The 24,672-nt window shown below is 34.8% G+C and overlaps 1 protein-coding gene and 1 pseudogene across 1 annotated transcript in view; one reads left to right on the forward strand and one right to left on the reverse strand.

Moving 5' to 3' along the window:
• Window positions 1–24,672, forward strand: part of LOC141494273 (uncharacterized) — a 132,870-nt gene that overhangs the window by 103,110 nt on the left and 5,088 nt on the right. Inside the window, exon 6 of the mRNA XM_074195332.1 lies at window positions 1,361–1,434. Coding sequence (XP_074051433.1) covers window positions 1,361–1,434 — 74 coding nt within the window. The remainder of the gene's footprint in view (window positions 1–1,360; window positions 1,435–24,672) is intronic.
• Window positions 11,616–12,099, reverse strand: LOC141493578 (cofilin-2 pseudogene; annotated as a pseudogene).

Below are 24,672 nucleotides of genomic sequence, written 5' to 3' on the forward strand. Positions count from 1 at the left end.
ATAATCTTGTTTTAAAAGTAAACATAACTTCCCTCCTTCTCTCAAAAGATAGAGAAAAACCTCAAGAGAAATCAAGTGAGAGGAAAAAAGTGTACTTCAGGTCGGCTAGGTGGCACAGTGGATAGAGCACTGGTCTTGGATTCAGGAGTACCTGTGTTCAAATCCAACCTCAGACACTTAATAATTACATAGCTGTGTGACCTTGGGCAAGCCACTTAACCCCATTGCCTTGCAAAATCTTAAAAAAAGTGTACTTCATTCTGCGTTCAGTTTCATCACCTCTGTCTCTGGGATGAGTTTCATTCTTATCATAATTTCATCAGAAAAGTTGCTACATTATCTTTCCCATAGTCACTATTACTAATTCTATTTCCTTTCATTCTATTCCCCACTCTCATTTATTCTATTCTCTCCCTCCTTTTACCCTGTGCCTGCTCAGAAGTGTGTTGTATCTGATTACTCTCTCCCACGGTCTCCCCCTCTCTTCTATCACCTATTGCCCCCCTCCCCTCTCCCATCCCTTTCCTCTCATTTTTCTCTAGGGTAAGATAGATTTCTATACCCTATTAAGTATGTATGTTATTTATTCACTGAGTCATTTCTGATGAAAATAAAGACTCACTAGTTCCCCTTCACCTTAGCCCCCTTTTGCATTGCAAAAGCTTTTTCTTGAATCTTTTATGTGAAATATCTTAGTCTATTCTAACTCTCCTTTCCCTTCCTCCAAGTACATTTCTTTATCACCATTGATTCCATCTTTATACCATATAATACCATTATATTCAACTCCCTCCCATGCCTTGTCTATATATATTCTTTCAAACTGCTCTTATAAATGAGAAGGTTCATATGAGTTATCAATATCTTATTCCCATGCATGAATACACACAGTTCAGCATCATTAAGTTCCTCATAATTAGTCCTTCTCATCCATCCTTTCTATGCTTTACCTGAGTCCTGTACTTGGAGATCAAATTTTCTGTATAGCTCTGGTCATTTCAACAGGAAAGTCTGAAAGTCTCCTGTTTCATTGAAAGTCCATCTTTTCCCTTGAAAGAGAATGTTCTGTTTTGTTGGCTAGTTGATTCTCAGTTGTAAACCAATCTCTTTTGCCTTCTAGAATATCATATTTCAAGCCCTATGAGCCTTTAAAGTAGATGCTGCTAGATCCTGTGTAATTTTGACTGTAGCACCATGGTAGTTGAATTGTCTCTTTCTGGCAGCTTGTAGTATTTTCTCTTTGACCTGGGAGTTTCTGGAATTTGACTATTGTATTTCTGGGAGGTTTTTTTTTAATGGGATCTCTTTCAGGGGTTGATCAGTATACTCCATCAATTTCTATTTTACCTTCTGCTTCTAGGATCTCAGGGCAATTTTGCTGGATAATTTCTTGGAAGATGAAATCTATACTCTTTTCCTGGTCATGACTTTCAGGTAACCAAATTATTTTTAAATTATCTCTTCTGGATCTGTTTTCTAGGTCAATTGTTTTTCCAATGAGATATTTCCCTTTTTTTCTAATTTTTCATTCTTTTGCTATTGTTTTATTGATTTCCTGCAAAGTCATCAGCTTCCTTTAGCCCCGTTCTGCATTTGAAGGAGTTATTTTCCTCAGAGAGCTTTTTTATCTCCTTTTCCAGCTGGCTAATTCTGCTTTTTAAGACATTCTTCTCCTCATTTCCCTTTTCAGTTGCTTTTTCCATTTGACCTAAACTGGTTTTTAACATTTGTTTTCTTCAATATTTTTTTGTATCTCCTTCACCGAACTGCTGACTTGGTTTTCGTGATTTACCTGTATCACCCTTATTTCTCTTCCCATTTTTTCCTCTACCTCCCTTATTTTCTTTTCAAAGTCTTTTTCTAATCTTATCCATATCCTGAGCCCATTTCCTATACCTCTTGGAAACTTTGAATACAGAGGCTTAGATTTTTTCATCTTCTGAGTGTATATTTTGATCCTCCAAGGGATCAAAGTAATTTCTATGGTTAGGTTTTTCTTCTTCTGTTGTTTGCTCATTTCCTCAGCCTATGACTGAATTACAGGACTTCCAAGGCTTTGGGGGTTTTTTGAAATGCCCCAGAAAGTCCTTAATTTCTTCAAGGTCTTCTGAGAGGCTTTGATCACTCTGTGCTCTGGTCTGTGGACTACCACAAGCCTTCCCTCTGCCCTGGAGCTGTGAGGAGGGGCCTTGCTCCTCTTTGGTAGTAGGGGCCTCAGATTACATCCTGGATCTAAATGTGGACAAATAGCAGAGTCTTGCCCCAGGAAGAGCAGCAAGAGACCTCTACAGTCTCTCCCTACCCCCTTAAAGTCTATGGGTTGAGTGCTCTGGAAGTTCTGGATTATTCAGCAGATTCCCGCTGCAGTTTTCTACTGCAGGACTGCTCTGAGGCTGGTGCTGGCCCGGGGCTCCCCACTCACTGTGCTGCGGAGTTCTGTCAACACCCTTCAATCTTAGCAACACCCCTTAGCAAAGTCTGGAAACTGTCTCCACTGCCACAACCCCAGGCACCCTCAGAGACCCAGGGGCACCACAGGCTATTCCTGGAAGACTGGAACTGGTTTGCTCTGACCCGTCTGTACTGTGGCACATTCTAATCCCTGGTCCTGGTAAAACAGACTTTTCCCATGGATCTTCTAAGTTACCTTGGACTGGGAAATTGTATCACTCAGTCTTTCTGTGGGTTCTGCCCTCTACATTTTGTCTAGAGTCATAATTTGAAGGCTTTGGGAATTTTGGGGGGACAAGTTTCTGGGAATTCCTGCTTTCATGCTGCCATCTAGGCTCTGACCCCCACCCAATATCATAGTCTTTTGAAATATTTTTTCTTTAATCTTGATTGTCTTTTCTCTAATATTTTCCTGATGAGGACCTCCCCCCCCTTTTAAAATTGTTCTTTTTCATCACTTGGCAATTTTTTTACTTTTTTATGATGATTAAGGTAAGCTGGACTTTAACTTGACCATTTATTCTATCATATTGTCAGAAGTCCTTGACATAATCTTCTATATTCAATCTATTCTCTACTCTTGGATATTTCTATGTTGAACAAATTCATCCTACCAAATGAGAAAAGAACTTCATAAAAATTTGTAAAGTTTAATTATTCTTAGACAATTTAGATCTTAAAGTTTGAAAACCAATTCTTAGACTGATATTGAAAAATTAGTCATCTTTATTCTATGAAATTTTATAAATCTGGGTGAGTCTTTTTGAGGCATTTAATAAATACATATTCATTGATTTTATAGTGATCACTGACTGTTTTATTTACCTAGCCAAAATATAGCAAATATGATTGTCAATTTTATGCCACTCTCATTGATTTACTCATACTTCATTTTCTAGAGTTGTAGGCCTCATAATGTCAAGCAACTCTTAGGTTTTTATTTTCAGTCTGTAGCACAATGTATATCTTTTCGTATGTCAGCACTGTTTTTAGGAGGAAGTATTTATTAAGCACCTACAGAATTCATAATATTGTATTAGCTAAGAAAAGTGGCACACATTAGTTCATGAAAGTAATAATTTTATTACTTTCCTTTTGCTCTCTCAAGATATGGCTTCAATATTTTATATAGACAGAGCATGCTTACAGTTTTTCTTCATGGAACTGGCTAAACATGTTGGTAATGTTAATCTTGATTATGGACCTATGATGGCCCTGCTCTGGGAGGACCTCACATTTTGGCAAACTTTGAGTGCTCTCTTAGTCCTCCCCTTATCCAATAACTCTGGCAGGGGTACAATAGGAATGATGTGTCAATGAAAAGACACAAAAGTTTCTAGTTCAACCTCTTTTCTTTCAATTTGTCAAGTAGTATCATTTACCTTTGAGACTAAAAGAGTATACTTGAAAAGTATAGTTTTGTTTTTCTCCCTCCTAAAATTATGGCAACCTCACTCACATAATAGCTCATGTCCAGAGACTCATACAAGTATGCTCCTAAACAGACTCCTGACTGCTTTTCTGCTTGTTTTTTTTTTCTGATTTTATGTGAATGAGTATCTATCCTGAGATAGTGTGCATTTTTATTAACAATGGAGATTTGAAGTATATTTTCATATGGTTATTGATAGCTTGCATTTCATCTTTTGAAAACTCCTTGAACTAGGGAAACATTGTACCTAGTAGTAGCAATATTATATTATGATCAACTGTGGATAAATTAGCTCTTCTCATCAATACAATGATTGAAGACAACTCCAAAGAATACATGATGAAAAAGCTATCCACATTCGGAGAAAGAACAGCTGAAATTTCAATGCAGATTGAAGCATACTATTTTTCCATTTTATTTTTTCCATGGTTTTTTTTGTCTATATCTTCTTTCACAACATGACTAATATGGAAATAAGTTTTGTGTGTTTGCAAATGTATAAACTATATCAAATTGCTTATTGCCTTAAGGAGATGGCAGGGAAGGGAGAGAATGTGGGAGGGAGAGAATTAAGGACTTAAGATTTTTTTTAAATGTTAAAAATTGTTTTACATGCAATTGTGAAAAAATAAATATTGTTAAAAAGAAAATGCTTGATTATATCCTTTGATCAAGCTATTGTGGAAGTATCTCATTTACTATATATATATATAATATATATCATATATATTATATATATGTATATATATGTATATATATATATATATATCTATATATATCTTAGGCATTAGAACTTTATTAGAGAAATTTGCTTCAATAATATTCCCCTAAATGGGGAATATGTTCTTATTAATTCTAATTCCAACTAATGATCTTGTTGTACCAAACTTTTGAAAAAAAGGACAAAAGCTCAGGTCAGACCTCTCTTATTCCCCCTCCCCCCAAGAGGTGTGCAAAACCCAGGACTAACATAGCATCCAAAGTCAAGAAGTCAACTGGAAGAATGAACAAACAATAGAAGAAATAGACCATAAAATGCAACTATGGCAATAGAGATCACAAATTTATATGAAGAGAATGGCTTGAAAAAGTCTTAAAATTTAAATACAAACCAATATGAAAAGAATGGCTTGAAAAAGTCTGCAAGCAAAAGCTCAAAGGAAAAAAAATTATAATTTGGACCCAAAACCAAAAAGAATTCCTAGAAGAGTGAAATTAAGTATGACCAAAAAGCTAAAAATGATTTTGAAAACAAAAATGAGAGCAGTAGAGAAAAAACTTGAAGAAGTAAGTGCTAAGGGAGGAAAGTTTGAGCAGAAAACTCGGAAAGCTTGAAAAAAGAGGTCCTGGGGGCGGCTAGGTGGTACAGTGGATAAAGCACTGGCCCTGGAGTCAGGAGTTCCTGGGTTCAAATCCAGTCTCAGACAAACTATTCTGACTTATAATTAAGAATAATCAACCCAATAAAACAGCTTAATCCAACAAGAGAAAAATGGAATTTTAACAAAATTGAGAACTTCCAAGCATTCCTGATGATAGTTAAGAGATGAATTAAAAAGAACAATATGAGTGAGAAATTGCAAGGTATATATGTATTCTTATATGGGGAGATGATGAATGTGACTTTGAAGAACTTTATCATCACAAAGGGTCAAAGAAGGAGTCTAATTAGACAAGGAGCCTGAGTTTGTTTTGATGTTTGGTTGCTCTCAAAAGGACAGAAAGGAAGTGGGAGATAACACTGAGAGAAGGAAGAATGGGGAAATTTATTTAACATAGAGTATGCAAAGAATAATTTATTCAACAAGGCAGGGATGGGGCAAACCTTTGAACCTCACTCTCTTCTGAATTGATTTAAAGATGGAAGAATATACAAGCATGCTCAACTCAGCACAGAAATATATTTTTGCCAACAGAGAAATAGGAGGAAAAAGATTTAAAGGCAAAGAGGGTAGATTAAAGGCAACAGTAATCAGAAGAAAAAAGACTCCTAAATAGTCAAAAACAGAAGGATAAGATAATAGTGTGGATGAAAATAGAAAATTGGCAGTCAGAGTTGTGAATGTGAATGAGATAGATAACTCATCCATAAAATGCAAAAGAATAGTAGAATGAATAACAAGAAACAAATTTCTAAAAGAAATATTTGTAAAAATTAAAATAATCAATCAATCAATCAATATGTATTAAATAGCTACTGTGTTTCAGGGATTGCGCTTAGCTGGGGATACAAGTAAAAAAGAGATCCAGTTACTGCTCTCACAAGCTTACAATATAATGAGGGAATACAACATATGAAGTCGAAAAGGGTGTGGGCAAAAAGGTATTCAATACAGGGGCATGGTGGAGAGCAATAAGGGAAGTCTCAGAGTTGTTAGTCAGGTGAGGAAAAAAAGGAGCTGTACTCATTTAAATAGAAGATTTGCAATTTCATGGCTTCACTTACCAATTCAAAGGTGTGTAATGAGGTGGCGTACCAAGGCTGATGCCATCTTGAAGTATAATGAAGATTTCCCAATAATCAGCTTTCTGGGACATGGTGGGTACAGAAATCTCAGAGTAGTGCATTGAGGTGAGAAAAGAAAATACTGAACCAGAATCTATCATGCTTCAGTTGACGTAAAAAAAAGTAGGTATAACATTTATGATCTTAGTCAAAACAAAGATAAAAATAGGTACAGTTAAAAGAGATGAATAGGAAACTAAATTTTATTTTTTTACTTTTAGATTTACTTAAAGATTTTATTTTTTTGAATTTTCCAATTTTCCCCCTAATCTTACTTCCCTCCCCCCATCCCCCCACAGAAGGCAATTTGCCAGTCTTTACGAACCAAATTGAGTGTGATGAGAGAGAAATCATATCCTTAAGGAAGAAACATAAAGTATAAGAGATAGCAAGATCAGGCAATAAGATGGGTTTTTTTTTCTAAATTAAAGGTAGTCACCCTTAGGCTTTGTTCAAACTCCACAGTACTTTCTCTGGATACAGATGGTATTCTCCACGGCAGACAGTACCAAATTGGCCCTGATTGTTGCACTGATGGAATGAGCTAGTCCATCAAGATTGATCATCGCCTCCATGTTTCTGTTAGGGTGTACAGTGTTTTTCTGGTTCTGCTCATCTCACTCAGCATCAGTTCATGCAAATTCCTCCAGGCTTCCCTGAATTCCCATCCCTCCTGGTTTCTAATAGAACAATAGTGAGGAAACTAAATTTTATTAAATAGTTACTTAGTTAATAAATTAACATCGGTACTACTGAAATAAGTATCAACTAATATCTAAATTATTTAAGGGAAAGTTTTTTAATGTGCTACAAGGAGAATGACAGTGAAATCTCCAGGTGAATTCAATGTATCCCTATCAAATCTAGCTAAATCTAACCAAAAAATGGACAAGAGGGAAGTTGAGGATGTTAATAGAATTTTATAAAAGTTAGATATAGGAGAATATCTGAAGGCTATTGAATGGAAAAGAAACTGACTGTGTTAGGGCACATAAACCTGACAAACAAATGTAAGAAAGTACATAATTTATCAACTATTGTGTAATAAAAATGCATTCCAAAAAGAACCTTTAAAGCAAAGATTTAAAATTAATTGGAATTTAAATAATTTAAAAATTAAGAATGGATGGGTCAAAAACCAAATCATAGTAAACAACAAATAATATCATTAAAGATAATGACAGCAGTAAGAAAATATGCCAAAATCTGTAGGATGCATCCAAAGTGATATAGAGGGATAAAATTTATATCTTTAATCTCTTTTTTCAATAAAAGATAAAAAGAGCAAATCTTTTCATGGCATGCAGCTAAAAACTGAAAAAAATAAAAAATTTGAAAATCCCCATTTAAATATGAAAATAGAAATCTTAAAAATCAGAGATCTTCATTAAATTTAAAGTAAAACCCTTTTGCAGTAATAAATAAAAGTGGGAATTGGTTTTAAAACAACTATAAAATAGGTAAGCCAGTACATAATTTTACTTAAAAAGAAAACCAAATTTTCAACATCAAAATTAAGAACAAATACAAGTGATGAAAACCAAATGATGAAGAAATGAAAGCAATTGTTATTTTGTTTAACTATATTCCAATAAAATTGATAGATAAAAGGAAATTGGTTCATAGTTACAAAAATATAAATTGCCCAGATTATAAGAATAAAAAATAAGATACACAAATAATCCAATATTAGGAAAAAAATTGGCACCTGAAAGAGTTATCAAAAGGAAAACTTTTAGTAATATCATAACCAAATTTCAAAGCTCCCAGATTAAGGAGAAAATATTACAAACTACAAGAAAAAAAAAACAATTTAAATACTGTAGTGTCACAATCAGGATTTCAAAAAAACCTATCAACTTCTATACTAAAAAATTAGGGATCTTGAAACAGATTTCAAATAACAAAAGATCAAGTATTGCAAGCAAAATAACTTATCCAGCAAAGTTGAGTATAATCCTGAATGAAATAAAATGGACATTTTAGCAAACTGAAAAACTTTAGTTATTTGTGATAAAGATGAGAACTTAATGGAAAATTTAACATATAACACCCAGAAGAAATAAAGAACACATTAAAGGCCTGGTATAAAAAGACTGATAGCCTTACTTAGATTGCTTGAGAGATTGAGGGACAGCTAGATGGCGTAGTGGACAGAGCACCGACCCTGGAGTCAGGAGTACCTGACCTCAAATCTGACCTCAGATACTTAGTAATTGCCTAGCTGTCTGGCCTTGGGCAAACCACTTAACCCCATTGCCTTGCAAAAAGAGAGGGAGAGAGAGAGAGAGAGAGAGAGAGAGAGATTGAGGTTGAGCTGAGTATTCTTAAAAACAGAATATTTTAAACTGATCGGCAATAAGTTTGAAAGTAGATTAATCATTTCTCCCACAAGTGAATTTTGTTTAAAGTTCAACTAATTGCAATATTAAAAAAATTATTTGTAAGAATTGGTAAAGAAGGGATCCTACCAAACAGCTTTTATGAAACAAATATAATGCTGATAACAAACCAGAAAGAGTAAAACAGTAGACAATTATACATCAATTTCATTAATAAATATATATGAAACTCCTAAATAATATGCTAGCTGAAATATTATGATATTATGGCCAATTGATATTCATATCAGAAATGCTGTGATGTCTTAACAGATGGAAAAATATTAACATATTTAATCATTTCAATAATAAAAATAACAAAAATCATATATCAATAGATGAAGAAAAAGCTGTTGATAAAGTATAACACTCATTTTTATTAAAAACAATGGAAAATATAGGTATAAATAGGTTCTTTCCTAAATTGATGAAAGGCATTTATCTAAAATCATCAACAAGCATTTTTTGTAAAGGGAATAAACTAGAAGCCTTTCCAGTAAGAACAAGGATACACACTGTTGACAATATTATTCAATTTTGTATTAGAGATCTTAGAAAAAAGCAGTGAGAAGAAAAAATGATAGAAGGAATCAGAATAGGAAATGAGGTAATAGTACTTTCTTTTTTGGCAGAAAATATGATGATATAAATGGAAGATTTAAAAGACTCAACTAAAAGTTAATTGAGACAATAATTTTAGCAAAGTAACAGGATATAAAGTAAATCCTCATCTGCATTCCTATATAAGAAACCAAATCCTGCAAGAAAAGATAGTAAGAGATGCCCTGCTTAAAATAATTCTAGATAGTTTAAAATACTTGGGATTATACCTCCCAAAACAGACAATGAAATATATAAACAAATTAATTATAAATAAACTTTTTACATAAGTAAAATGAAGTTCAAGTAATTGGAAAAATTTTAATTGTTCACAAGTAGTCAGAGTCAAAAATAATAAAATTGACAATTTTACCTAATTTTATATATTTAGTGCTATCTCAAACTATCAAAATTATTTTACTGACTTAGAAAAACTAATAACAAAATTCATTTGTAAGAACAAGAGGCCAACAATATCAAAGAAACTTATTAAAAATGTAAAGGAAAGCACTTTAGCAATACCAGATCTTAAATTATAAGTCAATAATTGTTAAAATAATTTGGTAATGTCTAAGAATTAGAAAGGTAGATCAGTGGAATGGGGTAAAAATATAATTTATTGCAGCAAAAAATTTGATAAATGTAAAGAAAAGTTTTGGAATAAGAATTCATTATTTGGTAAAAAGGGCAATATCCTGGCAGAAATTGGGCATAGACCAATATCTCACACTATTTACCAGGATAAGTTCAAAATGAATAAATGATCTGGATATAAAGACAGATATTACAAGAAAATTTAAAGAACATGGAACTTATGAATGTTTATGAACTTATGAATAAATAAGAGATAGAGAACTGTGTGAGATTTAAAATGTATCATTTTGATTACATTAAATTAAAAATGTTTCGTATAAATAAACCAAATGAAGTCAAGCTCAAAAGGAAAGCAGAAAATTTGGGGAAATTTTTTTATAGCTTCTCAGATAAAGGTCTCATAACTCAAAAATAAATAAAGAACTTTGTAAATATGCCCAAATTGAGAAATAGTCAAACGATACGGATAAAGTCTTTTCTTTTCCTTCTTCCTTCCTTCTTTCCTTCCTTTCTTTCCTTGTTTCTTTTTTTTGTAATAAGTCACAAATTTTATTAAAACATGGTCAATTTTCCTGGGGTGGGGGATTTGATCTTAAAAGCAATGTTCCAGGGCAGCTAGGTGGCGTAGTGGATAAAGCACCGGCCCTGGAGTCAGGAGTACCTGGGTTCAAATCTGGTCTCAAACACTTAATAATTACCTAGCTGTGTGGCCTTGGGCAAGCCACTTAACCCCATTTGCCTTGCAAAAAACCCCCAAAAAACCAAAAAAACAAACCAATGTTCCATTTATATATTTTTCATATAGAAATTGCTATTATAACTACATTATTCAAAATTTCTTTATTGCTACAAGACTCACATGATAAACACTTAACTCCTACTCCTGTTCTATAGTGTACATTCAATGGAAAATAAACAGGCATTAACAATTACTTCATTTCTCTTTTTTTTATCTTCCAGTCTCCTGCTGAACCCTGGTCAGCTGGCCTGGCCAATTCAATCCGCAATCCATGTGGTCTTCTCTTTAAACTCTTAACTTATCTATTAGTTTCTTAATATGTTATAACTTCTTCTAATAAATCTCTATTTTCTTTACAATAAAAACCCCAATTCCTTCATTTAGGAAAATATATAGATAACAGGAATGAACATTGAGGTACTACAATAATTTGAATGTAGTTATGATAACTTATTTGGCATTCTATTTTGAGGACAACCTTATTACATAACAGTGCTTTCAATGAGTATAAGTGTGTATATGTATATATATATATATATAATACTGCCATGTCACAAATAGGTAAAGACAGTTTAGGTGTACAAAGCCCAGGAACTTCAGGAATTACAATCAAGCGCAACTCTAAGTAATACTGAATGAGGTTTAGTATCTGGCCAGTGGATCATATCTTCAAGGTGTTCAATTAGCTAACCCTTTGCAGTTTCCTAAGCTATTCATATTTACTATCATTTTTATCTTAGTTCTGAAAGGGATGTTTTATAATTTTTTTTGGCTAAAATGTGTAAAAAGTATTCCTTTGATTATACATATAACTAACTGGATGAAATGTTTTCTGGGAAGGTATGGTAGCATTATTTGAACTGATGGAACTAACAAATAGAAGCTACTTCCAGATGGCATTTCACTATCATTTTATAAACATCTTCCTTCAAGTGAAACTATTACATTGCCTCCCAATTTCTCTCCATGCATTGAGTGATTCTTAATATCATTCAAGCCATTTACTTGCCACTCATGTTTAATACCTGTAAATTTCTATTTAATGGCATCTTTAGAACTAGCTTAAGTCACTAAACCCAGAATATAAAAGCTAAGTCTTCTTTCTCACACTCTTCTTTAAAAAAATTATGTGATATCATACAAAGCATATCAACAATCATTCAGAGGTAGTAACTTCATAAAAAATTTGTGAGGAACCTCTTCAGTATCACCATTGTCACCCACCAAGATCTACTTTGTCTCCTTTATAATTATGTTTCTTGTTATCACTTAAACAGAAGAGAACACCTTTCTTTTTTTTTTTTTTGCAAAATCTCCTATTATATAGAAGATTTCCTTCCTTTGATGCCATTAAAACTTTGAGTACTTCATAATTCACAGTTACTCTAGAAGTCATGGTTTTGAGAATAATGAAGGTTGTGAAGATTCACTCAATGGTACTGAAAATATGGGACATGGGAGAAAGGAGAGAGGAGCAAATAGTTTTCTGATAAAGAAATGAAAACAATTTATAGTTTTATAAAAATACTCTAAATAATAATTGATTCAGAAATGCAAGTTAAAACAACTTTGAGATTTCATTTTATACCTGTCAGAAATTGACAAATGTTAAAGAGGATGTGACTGAATTACAGTACAGAATTACATTAATTCCCTGTTGGTGCAAGTGTAAATTAATTCAACCATTTTGAAAAATCACCGTGTCCAAAGAATGGTTAAACTACGAATATCCTTTAACCCAATAGTACCACTACTGATTCTATTTCCAAAAGAATTATGGAAAAAGAAAGACAACTTATATGCTATAAAATATTTATAGCAACTCTCTTTGTGGTGGTAAAGGAATAGAAGTTGAGGGGATGTTTATCAATTGGGGAATTCCTAAACAAATTGTGGTAAACAAATGGTAAGGAATATTATGCTCATACAATAATCAGGGACAATTTTAGAGTGTCTGTGATGGAGAATACCATGAGTATCCGGAGAAAGAACTGTAAAGTTTAAACAAAGACTTAAGTCTATTACCTTCAATTTTTTTAAAAAAAAAGTGTCTTATGTACTATATAATTTTGCTATCTCTAATATTTTATTTTCTCCTCAAGGATATGATTTCTCTCTTAGCACATTCATTTTTGATAAATGTATAGCATGGAAACAATGTAAAGATTATCAGACTGCCTCCTATGGGGGGGGAGGGAAGAGAGGATGGGGGAAAAGTGTAAAATTCAAAACCTTACAAGAAATGATAGGTAGAAACCACTATTGTATATAATCCTTTCCTTCTTTCTCTAGATCACAGTACTTAAATTAGTATAGCAAAAATTTTTGCTTTTTTATGAGGATTAAATAATTGTAAACCAGAATAGTCCCAGATGATCAATATAAGCTTAATAAATAAATATTTGTTACTTTTCCTCCTTCCCTTTTCAAAGCTAAAACCTTTGGGTTTTGACTACCCACAAAATCAAAAATCTCTTTCTAGCCTACATTTCCTACACAAGAAGCTTAATTTTAAATTGTGTCCACCACTACACACATAAGTTTGAGCTGGGAAATTTGAGCTGCAATCCTGTTTGCAGTTTGGAGCTGTTGTTTAGCTTTTTGGAATACCTGCAATGCAGATATGTAACTGCTGCTGATTTCAGGGAGAACTGCCTGAAGGGTTCATGAAAATCTTAAATAAATATAGCACTCCTTGCAAAAGAGGACTAACAAGAGCATGTAAGCATAAAATGGTTGATTACACTTTGTTCACAAAGAAGTTCACAGTTGTTCAATTTATTGCTCACTCTGAAAGCATTCAGGGCCAAGTATAAGCAAAAGTTAAAACAACACTTCATTCTACAAAGACAGGATTTGACTGGAAGCCTTCTTCAGTTTTCCAAACCAATGCTATCTTCCTTCACAGACCTGCTAGTTGACTCCTTTCTTCAGTGACTAGGGAAAGCAGAGAACTGACAGCCATCCCTGTGATCTTTTATGCATACTTTTATACAATAATTTGCAAAGTTATGTGGAGTTTTACTTAGGCTGATTCCTAGACTATACCTTTCTACTTAGTCATCCTTTCCCTTTGAAACAATTTAGGGTCTTGAAATTGCAAAGTATGTTCTCTGGGACCTCAAAAGGTTAGGAACGAATTCAGATAATGAATTTTTTGGCTTTGAGAAAGTTATACTTCAAGGTTAAAAATGAACACCAGAAAAAACCTTAGAATTCTCTTGCTATGGCACTACAGATTAAAAAAACACACACACAAACAAAACCTTCAGCTCTCAAAAGTAAACATCTTATTTCATAATGTAGTTAACTTCAGAGTAAAGTTTTAGCTGCATTGTTGACTGCTTTCTATGCCACATGGCACCAATCACTCCTCAGGTATATTATGACAATGTAATACTTTTTTTTTGTGGAGACCTAGGACATGCAGACGAACAGAACAAACAGATCCTTTGCAAAAGCCAAATTCTATTAATATGAAAAGCATTGAATATGTTTATAAAAATAAATGTAAAAGAAATAGATCAATGATTTCTAAACAATTTATTACTGTTTAGTCCTTTTTCAGTCACATCTGATACTTCATGATGCCATTTGGGATTTTCTTGGCAAAGCTATTAGAGTGGTTTGCCATTTTCTTATTCAGCTCATTTTTCAAATGAGGAAATCAAGGCAGACAGGGTAAAGTGATTTATCTAGGGTTACACATCTCATAAGTGCCTGAAGCATATTTGAACTCAAAAAGATAAATCTTCCTAACTCCATATCTGGCACTCATTCACTGTGCCACCCTTCCAGGGGAAGTCCCTGTCAGTCCCAATTAAATCAGTTGTAAAATAAACATAATAGTATCACCTACCTCACAAGGTTGTTGTGAAGATCAAATGAGATAATACTGTAATATGCTTAACATAGTGCCCAGAATTTAACAGAAGCTTAATCCTTTCTTTCCATTTGAATACACTATGCCACTCTCTCCAACTTTTCTGCTTTCCTATAGTAGTTGACTTCTCTGTCCCAAGAATCATACTTTTGTTCTCTTTTCAACCCTATATATGTTATACCATTGGGACAAAGCTACTTTCTTTTTATTCTCCTTCCTTTTTGACACTGTGTGAGATTGAGTGGGATATTCTCTCTTAAGAGTTAATCTTCCTAGTGAAGTCCTCTCAGGGTTAAAAATCATTAAAACAAAGGCAGACTATTACTCTTAGACTATTCTTAGAAGAGGGAGAGAGTCCTTGAATTCCAAGCCAGGCACCCTCCCAATTCTGTTGGGGTGGGGGGAATAGTGGACTATTTCCAGAGAGACCTTGCATTTTTAGTTAGTCTACTATTTGATATTAAAACTGTCTTAACTGGGAGAACAGTAGACTGTTCCCAAGAGAAAAACTTTGCATTCCAATGAAGCTCATAAGACTCCTCTTGTCTGATGATAAGTAGACTGTTAATTCAATAAGGTAGTTATAATCCTGAAGGTTATTCTCACCATCTGGATGGTGAGGTAATATTTTATGAAAACCTTTCATTCTTTCCTTTGTTGCTGGGGTAGATTTTCACAAATAGAATGTAACTCTGAAGACTAACCAATGAGTCGACAGAGAGGGACAATAGGAAGGAGGAGGGGATCAAGTTAGGCCTTATAATCTTGCTTGACTGTCAATTTGGGGCAGCTCCATGATCTTCACTACCTTTGTGAGACTTGGAATATGCCCTTTTTTCGAGAAAAGCCAAAATAAGCTTTCTTTTTTGTTCAGAGGAGTCTATATTTTTTTAAATGGATTTTTATCCCACACAAAACAGTACCCCATAAGACAAATGTAATGTAATACTTTGATATTTACTCCCTTTTATAAAAACAAATGAAAAGTCCCTATCAGATTCCATATACTGGAAATAATTTGGCCTAACTTTTAAACTTAGGCCATAGAAGGGAGAGAAAGAAAAGATTTAGGAATGAGAAATATGTCATTACTGGTAAAAACTGGTAAAAACATTATTGTGGATTTTCACTTACTAGGATTGAATGGGCTCAGAAGATGTGAAGAAAAAGAGAATGAGGTATTAAAGATAAACTTCACTTCCTTTGTAACTTTGTAAAGGACTGGTGCTTTTTTCTAGGAAAATAAGCAACATTTCTCACTGCCTTAGTGAAAGACTAACTCCCATGTGTGATTGAGGAAATGGGAGGAATGTGGTACATTTGCAAATTGACTCATCTACAGATATTAATAAGTAAATGAGAAGGTTGTTGGTGTTATGAGTACTCAATGCATGGTCCTGTGTTTAAGTTTTTAATCTTTGAATACAAAATAAATTTTAATATATGTAACCAGAAAAGTTGCATATGTATTTTTCTATTTTCTTTTGGTTTGAATAACCATTGAATATAAAAGTAAATCCTCAGTCTTTTAGACTTAAAATCTGCTTGATAGAATATTTTTCTAACAATATGAAGAAAAAGGAGTCAAGACATGTTAGGAGACTTGGGACTGACTGTGTAGTTCCTCTTGAATAACGATGAGACCCCAAGGAACTGCTGAAGGATATGTGAGCAACTTTGTCCTTGTGTTTCGAAACACTGTTTCGAGACACGGGACAGAGAAGTACAGCATGTTCTGCATGTAGGAATCTCCGGTGTGTGCCCTTGGTTCAGGAAGCGAGCTCCAGTCTTCCTCTGGGTGGTCTAACATTGTTTCCTTTCTTCTGGCATGCAACAGGGCAGTGATGTGGGTGCATGCTGGTATCACGAGTTGCTTGCTGTCCCTATTGCTATTTCATGTGGCCTTTCTGTTCCTTGTTTGGAAATGCGGGGAGCAGGAGGGTCAGGGAGAGATTCAGAGATGTAACCCTTGAAGTTGGAACAATAAAGCTGCCTGTTTGCTTCTTCTCTGGCCTGTGACACTCTTTGTAAGAACACGGTCATGTACCAGATGCGCACCAAAGACCTGAGATAGGTAAGACTTAGCTGCCCCTGGTGAAGGACCTGGACAAAGACATAAGAAAGATGTAATTATTTTAATAGATTAAGGAAAACCACAAGGCCTTAAAATGGTTAATGTAAAGTGGCCTAAAAGCTTTTATTGACAGAGATTTGTCTGTGGAAAATATGGAGCAGTCCTTTAGGTTCTCATAGTGAGAAAGGCTGTTAACAGAACTCACATCAACATACATATAAATGCTGATGATTTATGTGGGTTCATTTAATATCCTGCTACTTTGCTGAATTTGTTACTTGTTTAAAGCAGTTTTTAGAATGATTTTTATTTCTTCTTCTTTTTTTTTTTAGTTTTTTGTAAAGCAAATGGGGTTAAGTGGCATGCCCAAGGCCACACAGCTAGGTAATTATTAAGTGTCTGAGGCTGGATTTGAACTCAGGTATTCCAGACTCCAGGGCTGGTACTCTATCCACTGCACCACCTAGCTGCCCCTAGAATGATTTTTCTAAGATTCTCTAAGTATACCATCATATCATCTGCAAAGAGTGAATGTTTTGCTTCTTCAATTCTAATTCCCTCAATTTCTTTTTCTTCAATTTTTTGGGGTGTTGGGTTAAGTGATTTGCCCAAGGTCACACAGCCAGTCTGAGACTCTTCAATTATAGGGCATTGTTCTCCTCATTGGCCTTTTGTACTGCTTTTTCATTGGACCTAAACTGGTTTTTAACATATTATTTTCTTCAGTGTTTTTTTGTATATCTCCTTCACCAAGCTGCTGACTTGGTTTTCATGATTTACCTGCATTGTTCTCATTTCTTTTCCAAAATTTTTCTTTACCTCCCTTACATGCTTTTTGAAGTCTTTGGTGCTTTTCCATAGCCTGAGACCAATTTCTATTTTTCTTGGAGGCTTTGAATACAGAAGATTTGACTTTGACATCTTCTGATCCTCCATAGGAGCAAAGATTCATTTTTCCCCTGTTGATTGCTCATTTCCTCAGCCCATGATCTGATTTACTGAGCTTCCAAAGCTTTTGGGGTTTTTTGCCCCGCTCCCAGGGACCTTAATTCCTCCAATATCTCCTGAGAGACTCTCACTGCTCTCTTAGTCTGTACTCTGGTGAATGACCACAGAAACTCCCCTATGCCCTGGAGCTGTGAGGAGGATCCCTGCTCCACTATGGTAGTATGGGGTCCCAGACTGGGCCCTAAATCTGAGTATGGACAAAGAATCAGAATCCTGCAGCCCCAAGGATAGCAGGAAGATCTCTGCAGTCTCTCCCTACCCCCTTACCATCTGTGGACTGAGTGCTCTGGAAGCAATTGCTGGGTGGTTCTGTAGGTACCTGAGGCTTCCCTGAGACTGGCACTGGCCTGGACTCTGAGCTCACTCTGGTGCAGCCAGGTTCTCCCCTTAACCCTCTAAGCCATCCCAGTGATCCCTGGACCAAGAAATCTGGAAACTGTTCCACTGCCATGGACTCAGGCACCCCTAGAGACCCAGGTGCTCATGGTCTATTAAATGAAAGATTGGAGCTGGTTTGCTCTGGTGACACTGAGGCTCTTTCCAACCCCAGTCCAGGTGGAATAGACCTTTCCTGTGGATCTGCCACATAATCTTTGACTGGAAAATTGTTTTAGTCAATCTTTCTGTGGATTCTGCCCTCTAGAATTTGGTTAGAGACATAATTGTATGGCAATTGGCATTTGGGGTGGAAGAGTTTCTGTGAATTCCTGCCTTCACGGCACCATCTTGATTTCAACCCTGATCACATCAAAATATAATCAAACTATACCTTACTCAATTTTCAAGTACTCTTCATGGACACAAAATCCTTACAAGCCAAAGCATTATGCAATACATCAAGCAAATCAAAATCTCTTTCATTTTCACGTTCAGTCCCTCTACATATACTCTCTTCCTACTTCTCTATAGTATTCCTACCATAGCCCTACAGCCCTCCCCAATCAAAACAGAGTATACTCTCTCCCACTGTCTCTTTACCTCCACAGCCATGGTACTAAAGTATGGATTCCTACTCTCTTTATGTCCAATTCTTCTTAGTATCTGGAGGTGTCCTGCATTTTCTATCAAGGACTGTTTTGTTTTTTTTGCTCTAATATATTGGGACATTTTCCCCTGATAACTTCCTGAAATATATTTCCCAGGCTCTTTCTTTGATCTAGGCTTTTTGGCAGACCAATAATTCATAAATAAACTCTCCTAGATCTATTTTTCAGGTCATTTGTTTTTCCTAAAAGGTACTTTAGATTTTCTTCACTTTTTTTCAGACTTTTGATTTTGATGGAATCTTAGTGTCTCATAGATTCATTGGTTTCTACTTGTCCAATTCTAATTTTTAGAGTTTTATTTTCTTCATTTAGCTTTTGTGTTTCCTTTTTCAGTTGGCTAATTTTACTTTTTTCTAAGTTGCACTCACTTTCCAGTTCATTGATTTGAGTTTTAGATGTGTTACATTTCTTTTGTAGTTGGTCAGTTTTATTTTCTGAAAAGTCACATTCTTTTTCCAGTTGTTTATTTTACTTTTAAAGGAGCTAGTTTCTTTGGTCAATTTTTCATAATTTTCTTGTGTGGCTCTCATTTCTTTTTTCCATTTTTCTTCTTTCTCTCTTCTTTGGTTTTTAAATTATTTTTAAGCTCTTCTATGAGATTTTTGTATTTGAGTCCAATTCATAGACTCCTTGGAGACTTCACATGTAGGTAATTTGTCACTACTTCATTCTTCTGAGATGTTATCTCTATCTTCATAGTAGTTTTGGATGGTTAGTGCTCTTTTAAGGTTTTTTTTTGGCTCATTTTTATTGTTGAGCTCTGTTCCTGGGGTATAAGGAGTATATTCCTGAGCTTTTTGTGTGGAGTCTGATCCTTGACTGGCCAAGATACTGCCTATGCAACCCAGGTATTGCCTATGCAGAGATTTGTTTCTTTCATTATGCCCAGGTTCTATCATTACAGTAGTTTGTTTCCAACCCAGTCCTGTCTTTTGCCTCAATGTTCTCAGGGTTCAGATATTGTCTGGGGTTGGGACCTTCCTTGCTGGCTTGCTTTCTAGGTGCTAGAATCTCTGCTGTTGTCTAGTTGTGGAACCTGGGCTGCACTGTGGCTAAAATCCTTCTGCTGGCTTTTTTGCTCTTCTGCCTACCTGGGTTTTATTTCTCCTTTCCCCGAAGAGACTGATCTTCACTAAAGATCCACCAATATATCTACAGTTGAAAACTTCTTTCTATCTTTTTTGGTGGTATCTGTAGCTTTAATGTCTGTGGAGAGACTACATTTAATATGATGTACAGAAAAGCTCTGAGAGCATGCTAGCTTCACACCACCATCTTGACTCTACCCCATACATTAATCTTAAAACTCTAGCATTGATCTTAAAACTCTAGCTTGTCACATACAAGTTTTGGGAAAATTATGCTCAGGTCTTTCTTAGCCCTTGCTTTGTACTATACCTTTTCTTATAGGAGCTTCATGTTAAGACCACCCATCCCTCTCTTTTCACTATTTTCTTTTTACTATTAGGAGACATGTGTTCCAGAGATAAGGTCCAGTAAGAAAGCCATACCCTAAGCTTGGGATAGCAACAATTCCTTATTCTACCTCTCTGAATGAACTCTACAGGAACAAAATTAGAGAATTATTTCACAACAGCCCCAGGTGGTACCTGATCTCAGACCCAGAGTATAGGAACCATATTCCATTTATGAAGCCGTGACATGAATCAAAGTTGCCTCATTGTTTCTGTTACCTCTTACTCACTGTTTGTTTCTTTGCCTAATCATTACTATATATATATATATGTTTATATATATATAAACATATATATATATATATATATATATATATATATATATATATATCAAGACTTAGCTATTACACATGTTTAGTTTCCTACTTCCAACAGAATAAAGAAGGCTTTTTGTCTATAACATCTGTGAGCAGTTTGGTATTTTCATTAACAGTTGTTGCATAATTTCTGTGGCTCTTTGGTCATTATTTTCTTGGTATGACAAGCCAAATGGCCCTAAGTGTATTTAAATTTGAACATTAGCCCATGCTTCCAAGTTTTAGCACAGGTAAAGTCAGTTTGGCAAGGCTACTCAGCCTTTCTAGAATCTATTTCCCAATATCATTTTTGACTCTTGACTTGCAGAAGTTATTGATTTAGCTAATTGTCAAAGTTTCATTTCATAACCTATTGCACATCCCCTGAGGACTTAGTGTCATTACTCTCATTCCCACTGAAGGTTTCCTTCAAACTAGAAGCAGCTTGGAGTGATGGAAAGAGGACTGGACTTGATTTTGAGTCTAGGTCTGTCACTTAATAGCTGTATAACCTTAGGAAAGCTACTTAAATATCTGATGTTTCCAGTCCCTTTTCACCCACTATTTTATTAATTCTTTGCAATCTGCAAATACTGTTCTCTCAAAGTTCACTTCTTCATTACCAAATCCAGAGGAGCTAGTTAATACTCACTTGTATAGTTTGCTGAAGGCCCTTTCTCAATATTTCTCCTTTATCTCTTCAGCATCTGACTGTTGATTACTTACTACTTTTGGAAGCTAAGAGCTTCCCAATTGCTGCTGTCTGATAGTCTTAATATCTGTGACTCATTCTTTATTTCCCCGCTGACCTTTTAATACTCGTATATTTTAAGATGCTACTACTGACTTTCCTTTCTTTTCTACTACTTTTAGTAAGTAATATAATTAACACTCAAGACTTTGACTATATGTAGATGATGTCTCAACATATCTTCATTCCTACCATCCTAGAAGCAGTTAGGTGGCACAGTGAATAGAGCATTGAACATAAAGTCAGGAAGACATGAGATAAAACCTGGAAAGTAAATAACTGTGTGGCTTTGGTCAAATCACTTGACCTCTGGTTTAGTTTTCCAAACTACAAATTAGGGATAAATAGCTTCTAATTCCCAGGGTTATTTTGAAAAGCAAATGAAATAATATTTATAAAGCACTTAGAACTATCCCTAGAACTTGGTAGATACTTAAATAAATTCTTTCTCCCTCCTTCCCTTCCTCCTTTTCTTCCTTCCTTCCTTCCTTCCTTCCTTCCTTCCTTCCTTCCTTCCTTCCTTCCTTCCTTCCTTCCATACTTCAGACCTACACTTTAAATTCCTTATAGGACAGCATTCACTGAATTTCCTGCTAGTACTTCAAAATCAAGGACAAAATTGAGCTCTGTGTTTATTTTTCCTCTTCAAATTCAACACTCTGCTTTTACATTTGTAATGTGACATCACAATTTATAGTGATGTTTCTGACTGATTCTTCCTTTTCTCTCACTTTCCATGGCTCATTAATTACTAATTTCTGTCAATTCTGCCTCCTAAGTAATCCTGATTTCCCCTCCATTTCTACTGCAGTCATCCTGGGCTTCTATTGCTTCTTTTATCTGGTAAAAATAACACTACCAATTTTCTCCCCCTGTCTTTCTTGCAACTTTCTTACAGATGTACTCCCATAATTCTTTCATGACTTACTATTGTACACTGAAGAAAATTCTAAGTTTTTTGCTTAGTATTTAAGGACCTCTAATAATCTCTTGCCAAATAATTGTTTCATTTTACTCTCTTCCTTATACTCTCTATTCTAGTTAAATTGGACTTTTCACTTTTCCTTAAAGAATGTACTTTCCTATTCCATGTTTTTGACTATGATGTTCTTTATGCCTGAATATTGTAGCCCTACTCTATGACTATTGAGAGACTATCCCGCCTTCAAACGTCAAATCAAATACTATCTTCTAAAAGACTTTCTTGATTTTATAATTACTAATGAACTTCCTTGTTTAGGACCTCTTAATATATTTTGTTTTCTCCTTTCTAATATACTTGTTATGTATCAGGACACTATAATTTTCTATGTATTGTATGTCTTGAGTTATCTTCATAAAGACAGGGACTGTGTCTTAACTAATTTTTATGTTCCTTTGGGGACTAGCATAGTAATTTGTGCACAGAATATCCTTATTCAATTTTATGTTGAATCAATTTAAATTCAGTCAAAAGAGAGAATTCATGCATTTTCCTATCAATATTGTTGTCTTCCCAGACTCTGTAATGAACAGAAAGTAAATTTAGAATAGAGTTAGAAACCATAGGGAATTTGGACTTTAAACGGATTTGATTTAGGATTCCTTTCTAATTTGACACTTGTGTAGGCTCTTCTCAACTGTAGGGACCCTCTTATTTTAGGTATAATGTCAGGGCATTTAAGATAATCATAATACAACTGGTACTCCCACCAGTCTCCCTTATCTCTTCTTCAGTTATTATTTATCTGAGGGCCCAGCATGGTACTAGTACTAGTATTAGGGGGACAAAAAAGGTACTGAAAAAGGTCATTTGAAGATCACTTCTCCTGCTTTCTCCTTAGAATTATTGTTCTATAACAATATTATATTATAATATAATAATATAATAATATAATAATATTATCTATTATAATACAATTATTGTTCTATTGTGCCATTTTCCATCTCTTCCAGGAGATGAGAAATCATACACTTATTCAGGAGTAGAAAGGAGAAGTTTAGAGCCCTGACCAAGAGGTACTTCATCATACTTCTTTGAATGCTTCTTCTCCCACTCTTTTCCATTTGCCCATGAAATACTACTTTTTTTAAACTATACTAAGACAGGTAATTTCTTTACTTTGTAGGGAGCAGAGAGAGAAATTACTATATTTTGCCTTTTTGCTATTTAATATGAGAACTTTCAGGAGAGTCATATGAGTGACTACTGTGTCAGTAGCTGTCTACAGCTGCCACTATGATTCCTCATGGGAACTAATAGGATGACAGAACTAATAACCACCTTGGAAATCATTACATTGGAGATGGAGTATCTGGATGCAGGAAAGATTTAGGCACCGCGGAAGTAAGAACAGTGAAGAACTAGATTGACAGAAGCTGATTAATTGACAAAAAAAATCTAAGAGGTTAGAACCAAGATGGCAAATTAGAGGCAACCACTCAGATGAATTCTTCCAACATTCTCCATTCAAAAACTTTAAAATAAGGACTTGAAATAAATATTTGAGAGGCAGAGTCAATAAAAGGTTGTGATAAAACATTTTCCCAATTAAGAAAACTTAGGAAGTTGGAAGAACTCTGTGAAATGGGGGTGGAGCCTGTTGGTAACTCACACATGGGTCAGTGGCAACAATGATCACAGTAGCAGCAATAGCAGCAGCAGCTTCAGGAACTGTTAGTTAAGAGATGGTAAAGGGGGACAGACAGCTAATTAGTTAGAAAGACCATTTGCTGGCACTGGGTGCAGTTGGGCAACTTTATTGTTCATTAACAGTAAGTTTCACAGTTTCAGAATGAAAAGAAGTGCTGGTGTTTGCTCACAATGGAGCAGAGGCTGTGGTCACAGTTCCAAAACAAAGAACTAGGATTTGTGGCTGCAGGGGAATGGGGCCCTTCCTAGATAAAGACCAACAGACTAGGAGAGCAACAACCATATCTCTCCCAGGATCACATCACTTTGGAAGCACACAAAACTTTCAGATACACGGAAGTAGCTCAGAAAACAGTAGAACAAAAAAAGGAAAGCCTGATGGTTGGTATAGTGCTTCTCCTTTCCCAGGTAGTCAGAGGCCATTTTTAACATAAAGTTCAACATGAGGAAATAGGCTGGAAAATAAGCAAACACCAACAACAATGGCAACAACGATAAATTATTTGAGTATTAAAAAGCTACTATGATGATTGCAAAGATGAAGACATAAAGTCAGAAGAAGACAACAATGTGAAAACAGTTACCAAAAAAGCCTCAAAAGTTCTAATTGAAAAGAAAACTCAACAAGAATTCCTGGAAGAGCTAAGAAAGAATTGAGTGGTAGACAAAAATTAGGAAAAGAAATGAGAGTAATACAGGAAAAATATGCACAAAATTAACAACTTGGTTTAAAAAGGAAACAAAAATGACTAAAGAAAATAACAAAAAGAATTGTCTAAATGGCAAAAGAGACATAAAAACCAC

This window comes from Macrotis lagotis, chromosome 7, assembly GCF_037893015.1.
Source record: "Macrotis lagotis isolate mMagLag1 chromosome 7, bilby.v1.9.chrom.fasta, whole genome shotgun sequence".
Taxonomy (NCBI): Eukaryota; Metazoa; Chordata; class Mammalia; order Peramelemorphia; family Peramelidae; genus Macrotis; species Macrotis lagotis.